The 16,152-nt window shown below is 43.8% G+C and overlaps 1 protein-coding gene across 1 annotated transcript in view; it reads right to left on the bottom strand.

Moving 5' to 3' along the window:
* Positions 1-16,152, bottom strand: part of LOC119263065 — a 39,956-nt gene that overhangs the window by 5,609 nt on the left and 18,195 nt on the right. Inside the window, exon 3 of the mRNA XM_037536890.1 lies at positions 4,541-4,722. Coding sequence (XP_037392787.1) covers positions 4,541-4,722 — 182 coding nt within the window. The remainder of the gene's footprint in view (positions 1-4,540; positions 4,723-16,152) is intronic.

Genomic DNA, 16,152 nt, shown 5'->3' with positions numbered 1-16,152 from the left:
CATCCACTCCACCACACCTACACAGACACATCCACTCCACCACATCCACTCCACCACACCTACACAGACACATCCACTCCACCACACCTACACAGACACATCCACTCCACCACATCCACTCCACCACACCTACACAGACACATCCACTCCACCACATCCACTCCATCACACCTACACAGACACATCCACTCCACCACATCCACTCCACCACACCTACACAGACACATCCACTCCACTACATCCACTCCACCACACCTACACAGACACATCCACTCCACCACATCCACTCCATCACACCTACACAGACACATCCACTCCACCACATCCACTCCACCACACCTACACAGACACATCCACTCCACCACATCCACTCCACCACAACTACACAGACATGTCCACTCCATCACAACTACACAGACACATCCACGCCGTCACAACTACACAGACACATCCACTCCACCACATCCACTCCACCACAACTACTCAGACACATCCACACCGTCACATCCACACCGTCACATCCACCCAGACACATCCACACAGACACATCCACTCCATCACAACTACTCAGACACATCCACACCGTCACATCCACACACTCTACTTCACTCTACTCCAACCTGCCCACTCGACTCCTCCCTGTCCACTCTACTCCTCCCTGTCCACTCTACTCCACCCTATCCATTCTACTCCTTAGAATTACAGAGAGAAAAGAAAAGAAAAGAAAATCCGGGTCCGAGCCCCCATGAGCGTCGCCAGCGTCGACGGTGGCAAGGAAAAACTCCCTAAAAGAGGAAGAAACCTTGAGAGGAACCAAGACTCAGAAGGGGAACCCATCCTCCTCTGGTCAACACCGGACAGCAAACATTATTAGTAAGAAGTTTTATAGTAAAGTGGGAAAAGAAAAGATCTGAGGGTGAGGACTGCACAGCGCTGTACAGCAAGAAGCTCAGTGGTGGTCAAACCGGTCCAGAAGGCTGGTGAGCAGCGGCACCAATCAAGGCAGAAGAGGCAACAGCATCAGACGCACAGGATGGGCAGCTGATCAGCTCGGCAGAGAAAGGAAGAAAATACAGTCAGTTCTGTAAAGAGTGGCTGACCACAGAGTCAGTTCTGTAAAGAGTGGCTGACCACAGATTACAGTATAACAGAGCAGTGGAGACTCCAGCAGGTCCAGATCTGACAGGGAGACTAATCACCAAAGGCTCCACTATACAAGTATGTTTTTAGCCTAGACTTAAAAACTGAGGCTGAGTCTGAGTCCCGAACATTAACAGGAAGGTTATTCCAGAGCTGGGGGGCTCTGTATGAGAAGCTCCGCCCCCCGATGGAGCTTTATTAGTTCTAGGTACCAGTAGTGAGCAGCACCTTGTGATCTAAGTAGGCGTGATGGTTCATAGTGGGAGAGAAGGTCACTCAGGTACTGAGGGGCGAGTCCGTTTAGAGCTTTATAGGTCAGTAATAGAATTTTATAATCAATGTGAAATTTAACTGGTAACCAGTGCAGGGCTGATAAAACTGGGCTGATGTGGTCAAACTTTCTGGTTCTTGTGAGACTCTGGCTGCAGCGTTCTGGATCAGCTGAAGCTTGTTGAGGCTTTTGCTGGGACATCCAGACAGCAGGACATTACAGTGTCCAGCCTTGAAGTAATATAAACATGAACTAACTTTTCTGCGTCCTGTAGAGATCATGCATTTAATTTAGTGATATTGCGGAGATGCAGGACGGCTGTTCTAGTGATATTAGTTATATGTGTGTCGAAGACAGATCAGCGTCTATCATGACACCAAGACTTTTAACAGATGAGCTTGATGCAAATGAGAGATTGTTAAGTTTAAGTGTTCAGTTAGACAGTTTGTTTCTAGCTAATTTTGCTTCTTGGTTCAGGACCTCTGTTTTATCTGAGTTAAGTAGCAGAAAATTTCTTGACATCCAGTCTTTTATGTCTTTTACACAGTCCTCAATCTGGCTAAGTTTAATTTTATCATCCGGTTTGCTTGATATATATAACTGAGTGTCATCAGCATAGCAGTGGAAATGTATGCCGTGTTTACTGATAATGGTGCCCAATGGTAGCATATATATTGTGAATAATATAGGCCCTAAAACAGAGCCTTGTGGAACACCATATTTTACTTTTGGGAGGACAGATGATTCACCCTTTACATTAACAAACTGATATCGATCAGTGAGGTAGGACCTGAACCAGGAAAGAGCTGTTCCTGTTACCCCTACAAGGTTCCACCCTGTCCACTCTACTCCTCTCTATCCACTCCAACCTGCCCACTTTACTGCTCCCTGTCCATTATACTCCTCCCTGTCCACTCTACTCCTCTCTATCCACTCTACTCCACCCTATCCACTCTACTACACCCTGTCCACTCTACTCCTCTCTTTCCACTCTACTCCTCTCTGTCCACTCCAAACTGCCCACTCTACTCCTCTCTGTGCACTATACTCCACCCTGTCCACTCTACTCCTCTCTATCCACTCTACTGGTGCTTGTCCACTCTACTCCACCCTATCCACTCTACACCTCTCTGTCCACCCTACTCCACCCTGTCCACTCTACTCCTCTCTTTCCACTCCAACCTGCCCACTCTACTCTTCTCTGTGCACTATGCTCCTCCCTGCCCACTATACTCCTCTTTATCCACTCTACTCCTCTCTGTCCACCCTACTCCACCCTTTCCACTCTAACCCACCCTGTCTACTTGACTCCTCTCTATCCACTCTACTCCTCTCTATCAACTCTACTTCACCCTGTCTACTCTACTCCTCTCTATCAACTTCAACATGCCCAATCTACTCCTCCCTGTCCACTCTACTCCACCCTATCCACTCTACTCCTCTCTGTTCACTCTACTCCTCCCTGTCCACTTGACTCCTCTCTATCCACTCTACTCCTCTCTATCAACTCTACTCCACCCTGTCTAATCTACTCATCTCTATCCACTCCACTCCAACCTGCCCACTCTACTCCTCTCTGTCCACTCTACTCCACCCTGTCTACTCTACTCCTCTCTTTCCACTCCAACCTTCCCACTCTACTTCTCCCTGTCCACTCTACTCCACACTGGCCACTCTTCTCCTCTCTATCTACTATACTGAATCCTGTCTACTCTACTCCACTATTCAATCTACTCCACCCTGTCCACTCTACTCCACTTCACTCTGTCTATCCTACTCCATTGTGTCCATCTTAACCCACTTTATTCTGCAGTGTCCACCCTATTCCTCCCTATCCACTCTTCCCCTCTATCCACTCTACTTAACCCTGTCCACTCTACTCCTCTATCCACTCTACTCCTGCCTGTCCACTGTACTCCACCCTGTCCACTCTACTCAATTTTACTCCACTGTGTCTATCCTACTCCATTGTGTCCATCTTAACCCACTATATTCTACACTTTCCACCCTAGCTTCTTCATTCTGTCAGTTCAACTCCACTCTTTCCACTTCATTCCAACCAGACCATTCAACCTAGTTTGAACCTGTTCAACCCAGTTTGAGTATTGTGATTTGGTCTCTATTGCAGGGGGGGGGGTGACTCCCCTCCTCTCAGAGACAGCTCACATAGTCTCCTTACACAGTTCACACCCTCTGCTCTCACCTCATAATCACTCCATCCCTGCTAATCCATCTCCAGGGTACCAATGTGTCACATTACAATGGAACAGCACTGGAATTATCTTATTTTAATGCATTGTGTTTAAGACAGAGAAAGCATGAATATGTGTGTCTGTGTGATTGTAGGGATGAACGGGTTCTGCTTCACTCACATGCTCTACTGGTGGTGACAGCAGTTGCTTAGCAACCAGTGTGGGGTAAAGACTGGAGACTTTGGGCTATTTAGGAGCAAAAAAATCTTCAGACAGACTTAAAACAGACGTGATAATCATCTGCGACACAGAGAGAGAGAGAGAGAGGTGGAGAGAGAGAGAAATAAGAGAGGAAGCATGCAAGACTGACAGAGATATGAGTGTGAAAGAAATGAGAGAGAAATGAAAGGCAGAAACAAAATTAAGGGAAATTTTTGAAATTAATAAGAGAGAGTAAGAGAGACTATATGGCCACTGGGAACACACAGTGACAGAAAGCTAATGAGGCAAAGGAAAAGAGAAGAAGACAAAAAAACACTTCAGCAGCAACATTCTCCCTGCAGGAATAAAGGTGTGTGTGTGTGTGTGTGTGTGTGTGTGTGTGTGTGTGTGTGTGTGTGTGTGTGTGTGCGCGTGTGTGTGTATATTGTGTGGAAGGTGACCTGAAGATTATTCGAAAACTGTCCTACAACAAAATGATCTCACATTATCAATAATGCATGATGAAGATCTCTGAGCTGAGCTCCACCACTAAACGTCTCAGCTGTGAGTTGGTGCTAATAGAAACCGCAGACTGGTAAAGAAAATGGACATTTAATCATGTGGTAAAACAGTAGATCCATCGCAACGTTTATAAAAAAGCATTTTAAAGTCATTAAATATAATTTGAAATAGCTAAGCATTATTAGTGAAACAATGGTGTGATGCACTACTGTACCTGCAGGGGGCAGTGTGGGTGCATTGAGGTGGCTGGGGCTGGAGGGTAGGCGGGGACGCGACGGACTTCCACCGATCATCTGAGAGTGCTGATACATGCGGCCCACTGTAGGAGACTGAGGAATGCTGGGTAATGTTCTGGACTTGGCCAGAAGGGGTCTCTGCAGTCGCCTCTCCAATGACCTACAGGAAAATGGATCAATAATCACATTATAGCCAGTAACAAGTGGAGTAATCTTAAGGGGGGACTTTCCATCCTCTTCATGTAGGAAAGAAGCAATTTTGTCCCCTATATGCTGGACCTGCTGGAGAAGTGCTGATCCCTGCTGGACTTGCTGGAGAATCACTTCCACTGCTGGAAAAGTACTGCCAAGTGCTGGAGTACTACTGTCTCCTGCTGGACCTGCTGGAGAAGTACTGCCCCCTGCTGGAGCAGTACTGTCTCCTGCTGGATTTGCTGGAGAATTACTTCCCCTGCTGGAGCAGTACTGCCTCGTGCTGGACCTGCTGGAGAAGTACTGCCCCCTGTTGGACCTGCTGAAGAAGTACTGCCCCCTGTTGGAGTAGTACTGCCTCCTGCTGGACTTGCTGGAGAAGTACATGCCCTCCATTGGCTGGTGCAACACATTCTCCTGATGGTCACATACAGCTTTGGTTGCTCTAACTTTTAAATATTTGTTCTAATATCATGTTTATGTGTGAATTTCCACTTACATGCAGAACTCATCTCTGTGCCCCAGCTATGTTTATGGTTCTGCAGCTGACACTGCATGTCTCACTGGTTAATGACAATAAATATCTTTAGAAATATAAAAGGCATTTCAGAGAAAGAACAAAGAAGGAAGGAGGACAAGAAAGAGTTAAAGAGGAGCGGGACTATGGGTTTAAACAAACACACACACAGGGGCTGAATTTGGGCTTGTCATGTCCGGCTCTGTTGCTAGGCGACTTTGAAAATGGGGTGAAGAGTGAATTTTTGCTCCTCAGCAACAAAGTGAGCAGGACTGGAGAAAACTCCCGCCGTCAGCAGGAAACACTGTGTGTGTGTGTGTGTGTGTGTGTGTGTAATAATCTGTAGGTTGGAATTAATCACTCACAGCATCCGCTGCCCACCACAAAACCAATATAGCTGAACATTAAGCAGATTAAAAGTGAGAGGGAGTGAGTGAGAGAGAGAAGGAGGGAGAGAAAAGAACAGTAATGTGGGTTTATGGTACTTGAGGGAACGAAGAAATGCTTGAAGCTCCTCTTCCTCCACTGAAGCTTCATTATTCATACAATAACTCAGAGAGTTTCCCTCAAGGCTTCATAGTGCTAGGATCAACTACATTACAGGAGAGAGAGTGTTCAATGCAATACCCGCTCGACCATCTCTCATACATCTCGCCCTTTTCCACAGAGAATTAGTTTCATTAACCCTTACAATGAACCTTTATCAGCAGACGCAGACTGGAATTACACAGAACGGAAATCTAATGGAAAGAAATTCACTAAAGAACACACTAATAGTTTAATTATATTCATATAATTACAAAATATATATTAAAAAATTAGCTCCACAGTTCTAAGAGTTAATATCACTTATATAATGATTACCAGAGGTAGTTATGATTATGATTCTAAAAGAATCATGAAATTACAAAAGCTAATATATAATACAATCACAAAAGGTGATATTTAACAATACTGAAATTATAAAAGGCAATACACAATTAGGAAATTATAAATAGTAATATATCATACAATTATGAAATGATTAGAAGTGATATACACTGCCACGCCCCCCTCCAGTCCTCTACTACTACAGAATAATTCAACATCATTCTGGAGATCATCTGACAGCGTCCACCAGAGCAGGACGAGCCTTTCCTCTGGGATTGTGTATCTTGACCCTTTATGTTTGCGTTCTTCCCTCTTTGGCTTTGGTTGTTGTGTTTTTGCCTTTCGGTTCTTAACAGGTGTCTTTGTCTTCATTATTCTCTTGATTCCCCTTCGGGTTTGTTATGGTGTTTCCTTGCATGCTTTTGGATAATGATTTTGAAGCACACCTCTTAAAGTAAAGCCCTCCATAGCTTTGCCTGCTTTACAGTTATGAAATTATCAGATGTAATCTTTCAGACACGTATGAAATTGTAAGAGCTAAAATACCATTCAATTATGAAATCCTAAAAGCTAGTGTAACGTCAATTCTAGCTAACAGTGGGGCGTTAGCCTGGTTAGAGCCTTGTTAATTAAAAGCGATAACACAGTAGGCAACTTCTATCATTATGAGGTATGTAAAGAAATAAAAGATGAAATAAAACAATCATACATTAAACAATTCAAAATTGTATCTGTATTAGCTAGTAAAGCTATTACTTCTACCCAGGTAGGAACTAAAACATCAAATTCTAAATTTTAAGTTTACAATATTAAGGTTGAATCCAGTCTTCAATCACAGTTTCAATCAGTTCAACAATATAATTCAAATCCGTTTCGCTTAGTAAAACAGTGACTCAATTCAAATATTAGTGTCCACTTTTCTTGTGTGTGAGTGTGTGTGCGTGTGTGTGAGAGTGTGTGTGCGCATGTGTGTGTGTGTGTGTGTGTGTGTGTGTGTGTGTGTGTATATAATCAATGTTCCTTTGTGCCCCACAGTTTGTAAAGGTGTATGTAGGTATGACAGTTCCAGTCCTCCTACCGCTCTGGAGAAAGGCTTCAGTGCAAAGTTCAACAGAAAAAGTAGACTTCCCAGATTAAATGATGTCCAATGCTTGCAAATCACTTTTTAGGATCAATATTCCAGGGTGGCTCGCCATCGAATGAGAACAGATCCGACTTTGACTCCAGCAAAATAACCTGACCTATAATAAGGTCATGAATCACTGTTAAAGTGTCTATAAACACGGACATAAACTTCAACCGACGGAATTCACAAATAACTGCACTTATTTACAAAACTGTCTACACATTGTTTCTACACAGGAAACATGAAGAAAACGGCATCACTCGGAACAGAAAGGGTTAAGCTCTGCCCTGTGCGCCATAGCGCCGCCTGTCTCGGCCATGTGCAGCGCAGGCCGTGATAACGCGCCACAAAACTCACACAAACTCTGGAAGTCGACAGATATAAACACAGCTTACTTCCCCGTTTTACTGCTGTTTTAACTCTTGTTCACCGGTGAAGTGTTGTTTTAGTTCCAAGCACTGAGCAGTTTAAATAAACAAAAGACTCTCTCAATCCTAGTGCTGTATTTATCAAGGAAATCTAACTTTTAGCTTTTATCTCGGTTCTCTTGCAGGGAAACCCATCGCTTTGGCTGCTGGCTGGACCCAAAAAGGAAGTTTTGCACGTTTATAAAGTAAATAAAGCCACGTTTCTAATATTCTTCATCTATTTTATTTTCTCAGCTCATTTCATATAGATTGAGCTTGGCTCAGAAGTACTTATACATTAAACATTTATTTATATTAGTTCTCTAATCCAATCTAATCCAAGACAAAAGGGTTCTGTAAAGTAGGGTTCTTTGACTTGAAACAATATTTAAAACCTTGGTGGTGCCATACAGAACTTTTTTTTTTAAATGTTCTTTAAAGAACCATGTACATATGGCTCTCCTTTACATAAAAAAAGTTTAACCAGGTAAATGTCTATTTATTTATACACTCCTTCAATAGATGGTTCTTCAAGGTTCTTTATTACAGACATTTGTTCTTTCTAGAACAATGAACACTCAAAGAATCATTTGCATGATTAAATGGTTCTTTGTATGGTGAATGGTGATATTGTTTTCTCAGATTGATGGAGAATGTGCCATATATGGTTCTGTAAATAGAAGCTTTTTGAAAAGGGTTTTATATAGGACTAAAATGACTTCTTTTATTGTTATAAGTTTGACATCGTAACAATAGAAGAACCTTTTTGGTGCAACATAGAACCATAAGCAACAAATTCTCCACCCATCTATAGAACCATTTCACCATGCAAAGAAACCCTTATGCATGCAAATTATTTGAGTGTTCATGGTTCCTTAAAGAACCAATATCCTTAATAAAGAACCTTTGTTCCTCGTTCTTCAACTGTTCTAAGAAGAAATTTCTTCTTAAACCCACTGACGCAACGTCAATGAGTCAGAGTCTTCATCAGTGTTCTCTAATGTGGGGTTTGTTCTTAGGTAAGAACAGAATCTACACACACAAGAGCACAAAGGTGAGAACAGTTCTGCACTTTAAGAACCCAACATGAATCTGACTTTTTCTTAGAACCTTTCTCAAGAACACAATTAGGAAAAAGATACTGGTGAATGAGGCCCAATATCTTTACTAAAGAACCTACACTATATTGCCAAAAGTATTCGGTCGTCTGGCTTCCCACGCATATGAACCTGAGTGACATCCCATTCTTAATCCATAGGGTTTAATATGATGTCGGCCCACCCTTTGCAGCTATAACAGCTTCAGCTCTTCTGGGAAGACTTTCCACAAGGGTTAGGAGTGTTTATGGGAATTTCTGACCGTTCTTCCAGAAGTGCATTTGTGAGGTCAGACACTGATGCTGGACGAGAAGGTCTGGCTCACAGTCTCTGCTCTAATTCATCCCAAAGGTGTTCTATGGGGTTGAGGTCAGGACTCTGTGCAGGCCAGTCCAGTTCTTCCACACCAAACTGGCTCATCCGTGTCTTTATGGACCTGCTTTGTGCACTGGTGCGCAGTCATGTTGTAGCAGGAAGGGGCCGTCCCCAAACTGTTCCCACAAAGTTGGGAGCGTGAAATTGTCCAAAATCTCTTGGTGCTGAAGCTTTAAGAGTTCCTTTCACTGGAACTAAGGGGTCGAGCCCAACTTCTGAAAAACACCCCCACACCATGATCCCCCCTGCACCAAACTTTACACTCGGTACAATGCAGTCAGACAAGTACCGTCTCCTGGCAACCGCCAAACCCAGACTCGTCCATCGGATTTCCAGACCGAGAAGCGTGATTGGTTACTCCAGAGAACACGTCTCCACTGCTCTAGAGTCCAGTGGCGGCGCTTTACACCACTGCATTCCACGCTTTGCACTGCGCTTGGTGTAAGACTTGGATGCAGCTGCTCGGCCATGGAAACCCATTCCATGAAGCTCTCTACGCTGTTCTTGAGCTGATCTGAAGGCCACATGAAGTTTGGAGGTCTGTAGTGATGGACTCTGCAGAAAGTCGGTGACCTCTGCGCACTATGCCCCTCAGCATCCGCTGACCACTCTGTCATTTTACGTGGCCGACCACTTCGTGGCTGAGTTGCTGTCGTTCCCAATCGCTTCCCACTGACAGTGGACTGTGGAATATTTAGTAGTGAGGAAATTTCACGACTGGACTTGCTGCACAGGTGGCGTCCGATCACGGCACCACGCTGGAATTCACTGAGCTCCTGAGAGCGACCCATTCTTTCACTAATGTCTGTAGAAGCAGTCTGCAGGCCTAGGGGCTCGGCTTTATACACCTGTGGCCATGGAAGAGACTGGAACACCTGGATTCAGTGATCTGGATGGGGGAGTGAAGATTTTTGGAAATATAGTGTGTGACGAACCATCTTTTTAGGAGTGTACCAGATCAGACTACTGTCATGTGTTACTGGGTTGTTGCTGTGCTGTCGCTCTAAACTGACTCCACTAGTTTGGAACACAGCAGCCGGTGAGGTCACCAGAAAGAGTGTTTGGGCATTTTACTGCAGTCGTCTTCAGTTTACAGTGGCTTCCTGTTCAGCTTTACATCGACCACATACTTGTGCTTAAAGTACTTAAAGCCTTTAATTACTGTCTAACTGTCTAACAATCTTACTGATCTTACTGTCTTACTGTCTAACTGATCTTACTATCTAACTGTCTTACTGTCTAACTGTCTAACAATCTTACTGATCTTACTGTCTTACTGTCTAACTGATCTTACTATCTAACTGTCTAACTGTCTAACAATCTTACTGATCTTACTGTCTTACTGTCTAACTGATCTTACTGTCTTACTGTCTAACTGTCTAACAATCTTACTGATCTTACTGTCTTACTGTCTAACTGATCTTACTATCTAACTGTCTTACTGTCTAACTGTCTAACAATCTTACTGATCTTACTGTCTTACTGTCTAACTGATCTTACTGTCTTACTGTCTAACTGTCTAACAATCTTACTGATCTTACTGTCTTACTGTCTAACTGATCTTACTGTCTAACTGTCTTACTGTCTTACTGTCTAACTGTCCAACAATCTTACTGATCTTACTGTCTTACTGTCTTACTGTCTTACTAACTGATAATACTGATCTTACTGTCTTACTGTGTTAGTGATGTTACTGTCTTACTGATCTGCTGCTGCACTGTAACCTGTCCAGACCACTTCACTCAGCTGAGGACGGTTTATAGCAAATGCCTAGAAAAGCAAGAGCAGCTGGTGAATATTGTGAATGCAACTTCAGTGAGTGTTTTAAATCCAGAGCACATTACTTATTTAAGTTAATGTCTGTCCTCCTGTTTTCTCCTCATAACGGACTTTCAGAATTGCCTTCCCTATGAGAGGGGTGCCACAAACAGTTCTCTGAGGAATGCCAAACCTTTGATTCCATAAAGATTAATCCTGAATCTGGTCTTCAGTGCCCCCCACCAACAGTCCACCTTTCCTCTATCTCTGCATGCTGTTAATTGGGCTGGAGTAAAAATGTGAACTATCTGGGTTTCCCTTAAGAGATTTGTTAGTATGGATGATCTGGTAAAGGTTTAAAGAACCTTCACATAATATAAAGTTTTAATACCAGTCTAGGAGTTACTTCTAGAACCTTTACATTATCTGACTATAAAAATCTTAAAATGTACATAAATGAAGCATTTTTTAGGTGACCAAAAGTAGTTCTTCTATGGTTTTGCTCCAGGGAACCCTTTATTTTTAAGTGTATTTGGATGTTTGGTGCATCACAAAATCACTCCATCAATTCAGAATCAAAGTCTTACATAAGTTGCTGTAAATCCTTGCTGTAAGCACTGCCCACAACAACAGACTTTTTTGCGTATGGTGTGGAATGCAGGGACATTCATGACTTCTAGATAAATCACTGGATAAATGATTACCACCCTGTCTGCCGTGGTGGGGAAATAAATTCCTGTGGATCCTGCTTATTTTCATTTAACAATGACTGCAATTTAATCACAACAGGAAAACAAAGGAAGATGCGTCTCACTGGTTTAACATCACTGCACAGAGGTGGCTTCACCCACATAATCTCAGTGCACAACATCGGCTGTTTCAGTCACATTACATACATGTTAGAACTGACCACATATACAATAAATAAAGTTAAAGCATCTACTCTGGAAACATGGAGACAGATTTGCTTTGATGTGATAAAAGATTGGAGAAAATGATATGACACACGTTGTCTATTCTAGCCGCTTTCTTTTAATATCATTCTTTTCATCAAAATCTTATTCAATACATTGTTAGCGATGTAAAGTACAAACAGAGGGGGTGTACAGACCGGGGGGATGGGGAGGGAAAGGGGTTTGTTTTTGGTTTGTTTCAGTTCTGATATATTCTGATAAAGAGCTGTTTGATCAAGAGAAAAATAAAAAAACAAAAAAACCACGAAGAAAACAAAATCACTCCACCCAACACAATAATATGCCTTAGGACTGAGAATGAATCCCAGTTGTGCCATGTGCCTTCTGTGATCAAGAGTTTTTGGTGAACGCCACTGGGCACAAATCTCACTTTCTGAATTTCCAAAATTTCTACCCAATTTTATCCATTTCAGACTGTTTAATTCCAATATCACGCTGGTCAACATCACTGGCGTAACACAACATCAGTGTAGACAACAGAACTAATAGTGCTTTATTTAAGAGCAGGGAGAACAGGATACAGTCTGGCTCTGAAACCGAGTCGGCTCCCATCTAACAACTTCACCAGTAGCCTAGATTTTGGTAGAGTTAAAAATAGAGGTGACAAAAAGGTCCTTTCACGCGATCAGCTTCCCTAAAAGCTTTCTATGCATGGCTTTCGTAAATGAGATGTGAAACACCAGGTGCGAGACATAATATAAAGGTTTTTATGTCAATTAAAAGTTTTTTTTGTTGAAGTACAGCTAATACGAGCGACTCAGCTGAGCTGTGTCTGCTGTTTCCCACAGACGCTGGTTAGAATTGAGGATGAAAAGCCGCTCGACTTTTCTCTCCTCCTGGTTTCAGACAGCAGAGCCATTTTGGGAAAGTGCAGTCACAGCTCTGCTGGAGTAGCTGGCATAGATCCCCCCTCACCCCCCACCCCCTGTCACTTTTACAGCAGATTCAATGCTGCCAGCTCTCCAACATCTGTCTGGAGTTCTTTCAGCTTTCAGTCACTCTGAAGACGTCCTGCTCTAGATGATTCTGTCCACATAGCGTTTGTCAAAAAGTGCCGCTTATACGATCAGCAGCGAGACGGAGCAGAGCCATGCCCAGGAAAAGCTGTCCAACTCTTCTTTGGTCTGACCACCAGACACAGCAACACTGTCAGACCACCCATATCCATATGGAAAACCGTGTATATGGGCATTGATTTTATTTATTTATTTTTTCTTTGTGAGATACAAAACAAAAACATTGTGTCATTTCAAAATATATTCTAAACACTAAAGTAAAGAAAAACTTTCTGGCCATTTGACAAATTCATTTTGCATGTATTTCTTTTCCGTGTGGGTTAGGGTTAAACACGACAGGGTCAACAAAAACAGTCGAACTGAGACTAAAGGACTGTACGGCAGATGCATCGTACCATCCCACAGAGCACAGCATCACGTAGGCGATACACCATAAAGTGATGCATTGTAGTGAGAGCGCTGATAAACATAAAGCTCAAGTCTATTTTTTTACACTACATGCCCTCCAGTCTCACTTTCCTATGCCCACCACCTGCAGGTAAGTAACCCCCCTTTCCCACAAACACCTCCACTCCAAAGAAGCTCCTAAAGTAAACACAGTAAGGCTGAAAGTGAAAATGTACACCATTTTTGAATGTTTGCGCTGCACATGCATTCTGTACCAGTGACACCAGCACTGACCCATGTTCATACACTGCTGCACAGCGCTGCTAATACTGGTCATTTTAGATCTATTTAATAAAATGATGAGCCAAAACATAATGACAACTCATAGATGAAACAAATAACATTGGTTGTCTCGTAACAATGGTGCATGTGAAGATCTAGGATAAATTTTCAAATCCATTTTCAAATCCATCCTTTGAATCCATCCTGCATTGTAAACATCTCAGACGCTGCCGACTCCAACTCCACCGCCCCTCTGATCATCTTCCTGTGTTAATGTTGATGATGAAATATTACAGTGATGGTGGTGAATAATAAGGAGGCTGAGCTGAACAGGTGTCTGTTTATTAGGAGCAGGAACATTAGCACGTTCGGCTAAAGCGTTTGGGAAATGGAGACCGAAACTGGGGAGCGGAGACGTTCTGATAAACAGCAGGGGAGCTCTGATAAACAGCAGGGGGAGCTCTCATAAACAGCAGGGGAGCTCTGATAAACAGCAGGGGAGCTCTGATATACAGTAGGGGGAGCTCTGATATACAGCAGGGGGAGCTCTGATAAACAGCAGGGGAGCTCTGATAAACAGCAGGGGGAGCTCTGATAAACAGCAGGGGAGCTCTGATAAACAGCAGGGGGAGCTGTGATAAACAGCAGGGGGAGCTGTGATAAACAGCAGGGGGAGCTCTGATAAACAGCAGGGGAGCTCTGATAAACAGCAGGGGGAGCTCTGATAAACAGCAGGGGAGCTCTGATAAACAGCAGGGGGAGCTGTGATAAACAGCAGGGGGAGCTGTGATAAACAGCAGGGGGAGCTCTGATAAACAGCAGGGGGCGCTCTGATAAACAGCAGGGGGAGCTCTGATAAACAGCAGGGGGAGCTCTGATAAACAGCAGGGGGCGCTCTGATAAACAGCAGGGGGAACTGTGATAAACAGCAGGGGGAGCTGTGATAAACAGCAGGGGGAGCTCTGATAAACAGCCGGGGAGCTCTGATAAACAGCAGGGGGCGCTCTGATAAACAGCAGGGGGCGCTCTGGTAAACAGCCAGGGAGCTCTGATAAACAGCAGGGGGAGCTCTGATATACAGTAGGGGGTGCTGTGATAAACAGCAGGGGGCGCTCTGATAAACAGCAGGGGGTGCTGTGATAAACAGCAGGGGGCGCTCTGATAAACAGCAGGGGGAGCTCTGATAAACAGCAGGGGGAGCTCTGATAAACAGCAGGGGGAGCTCTGATAAACAGCAGGAGGCGCTCTGATAAACAGCCGGGGAGCTCTGATAAACAGCAGGGGAGCTCTGATAAACAGCAGGGGGAGCTGTGATAAACAGCAGGGGGAGCTGTGATAAACAGCAGGGGGAGCTCTGATAAACAGCTGGGGGAGCTGTGATAAACAGCCGGGGAGCTCTGATAAACAGCAGGGGGAGACTCTGATAAACAGCAGGGGGAGCTGTGATAAACAGCAGGGGGAGACTCTGATAAACAGCAGGGGGAGCTGTGATAAACAGCAGGGGGAGCTCTGATAAACAGCAGGGGGAGCTGTGATAAACAGCAGGGGGAGCTGTGATAAACAGCAGGGGGAGCTCTGATAAACAGCAGGGGGAGCTGTGATAAACAGCAGGGGGAGCTCTGATAAACAGCAGGGGGAGCTGTGATAAACAGCCGGGGAGCTCTGATAAACAGCAGGGGGCGCTCTGATAAACAGCCGGGGGAGCTGTGATAAACAGCAGGGGGAGCTCTGATAAACAACAGGGGGAGCTGTGATAAACAGCAGGGGGAGCTCTGATAAACAGCAGGGGGAGCTCTGATAAACAGCAGGGGGCACTCAGAGCCCTCACAGCAGGGCGAATGGGTGACGACTCGGTGGTCTAGCCAGAAAGCTACGGCTAATGTTAATGTAAAGTTAATGTTTGTTAATGTAAAGGGTGAATCATCTGTTCGTGCAAAAGTAATGTATGGTGTTCCACAAGGCTCTGTTTTAGGACCTATATTATTTACAATATATATGCTACCACTAGGCACCATTATCAGTAAACGCGGCATAAATTTCCACCGTTATGCAGATGACACCCAGTTATATATATCAATTAAACCGGATGATAAAATTAAACTTGGCAAGATTGAGGACTGTATAAAAGACATAAAAGATTGGATGTCAAATAATTTTCTGTTACTTAACTCAGATAAAACAGAGGTCCTGCATCTTGGTTCAAAATTAGCCAGACACAGACACAGACTGTCTAACTCAACACTAAAACTTAACAATCTCTCAGTTTCATCAAGCCTATCTGTTAAAAATCTTGGTGTCATGATAGACGCTGATCTCTCCTTCGACACACATATAACTAATATTACTAGAACAGCCGTCCTGCATCTCCGCAATATCGCTAAATTAAGAAATTCATTATCTCTACAGGATGCAGAAAAGCTAGTTCATGCTTTTATCACTTCAAGCCTAGATTATTGTAATGCCCTGCTGTCTGGATGTCCCAGCAAAAGCCTTAACAAGCTTCAGCTAGTCCAGAACGCTGCAGCCAGAGTCTCACAAGAACTAGGAAGTTTGACCATATTAGTCCAGTTTTATCAGCCCTGCACTGGT

This window comes from Pygocentrus nattereri, chromosome 3 (assembly GCF_015220715.1).
Source record: "Pygocentrus nattereri isolate fPygNat1 chromosome 3, fPygNat1.pri, whole genome shotgun sequence".
NCBI classification, from domain to species: Eukaryota; Metazoa; Chordata; class Actinopteri; order Characiformes; family Serrasalmidae; genus Pygocentrus; species Pygocentrus nattereri.
Note: the sequence above shows the minus strand (reverse complement) of the source record. Positions and strands in the feature narration are given on the sequence as shown.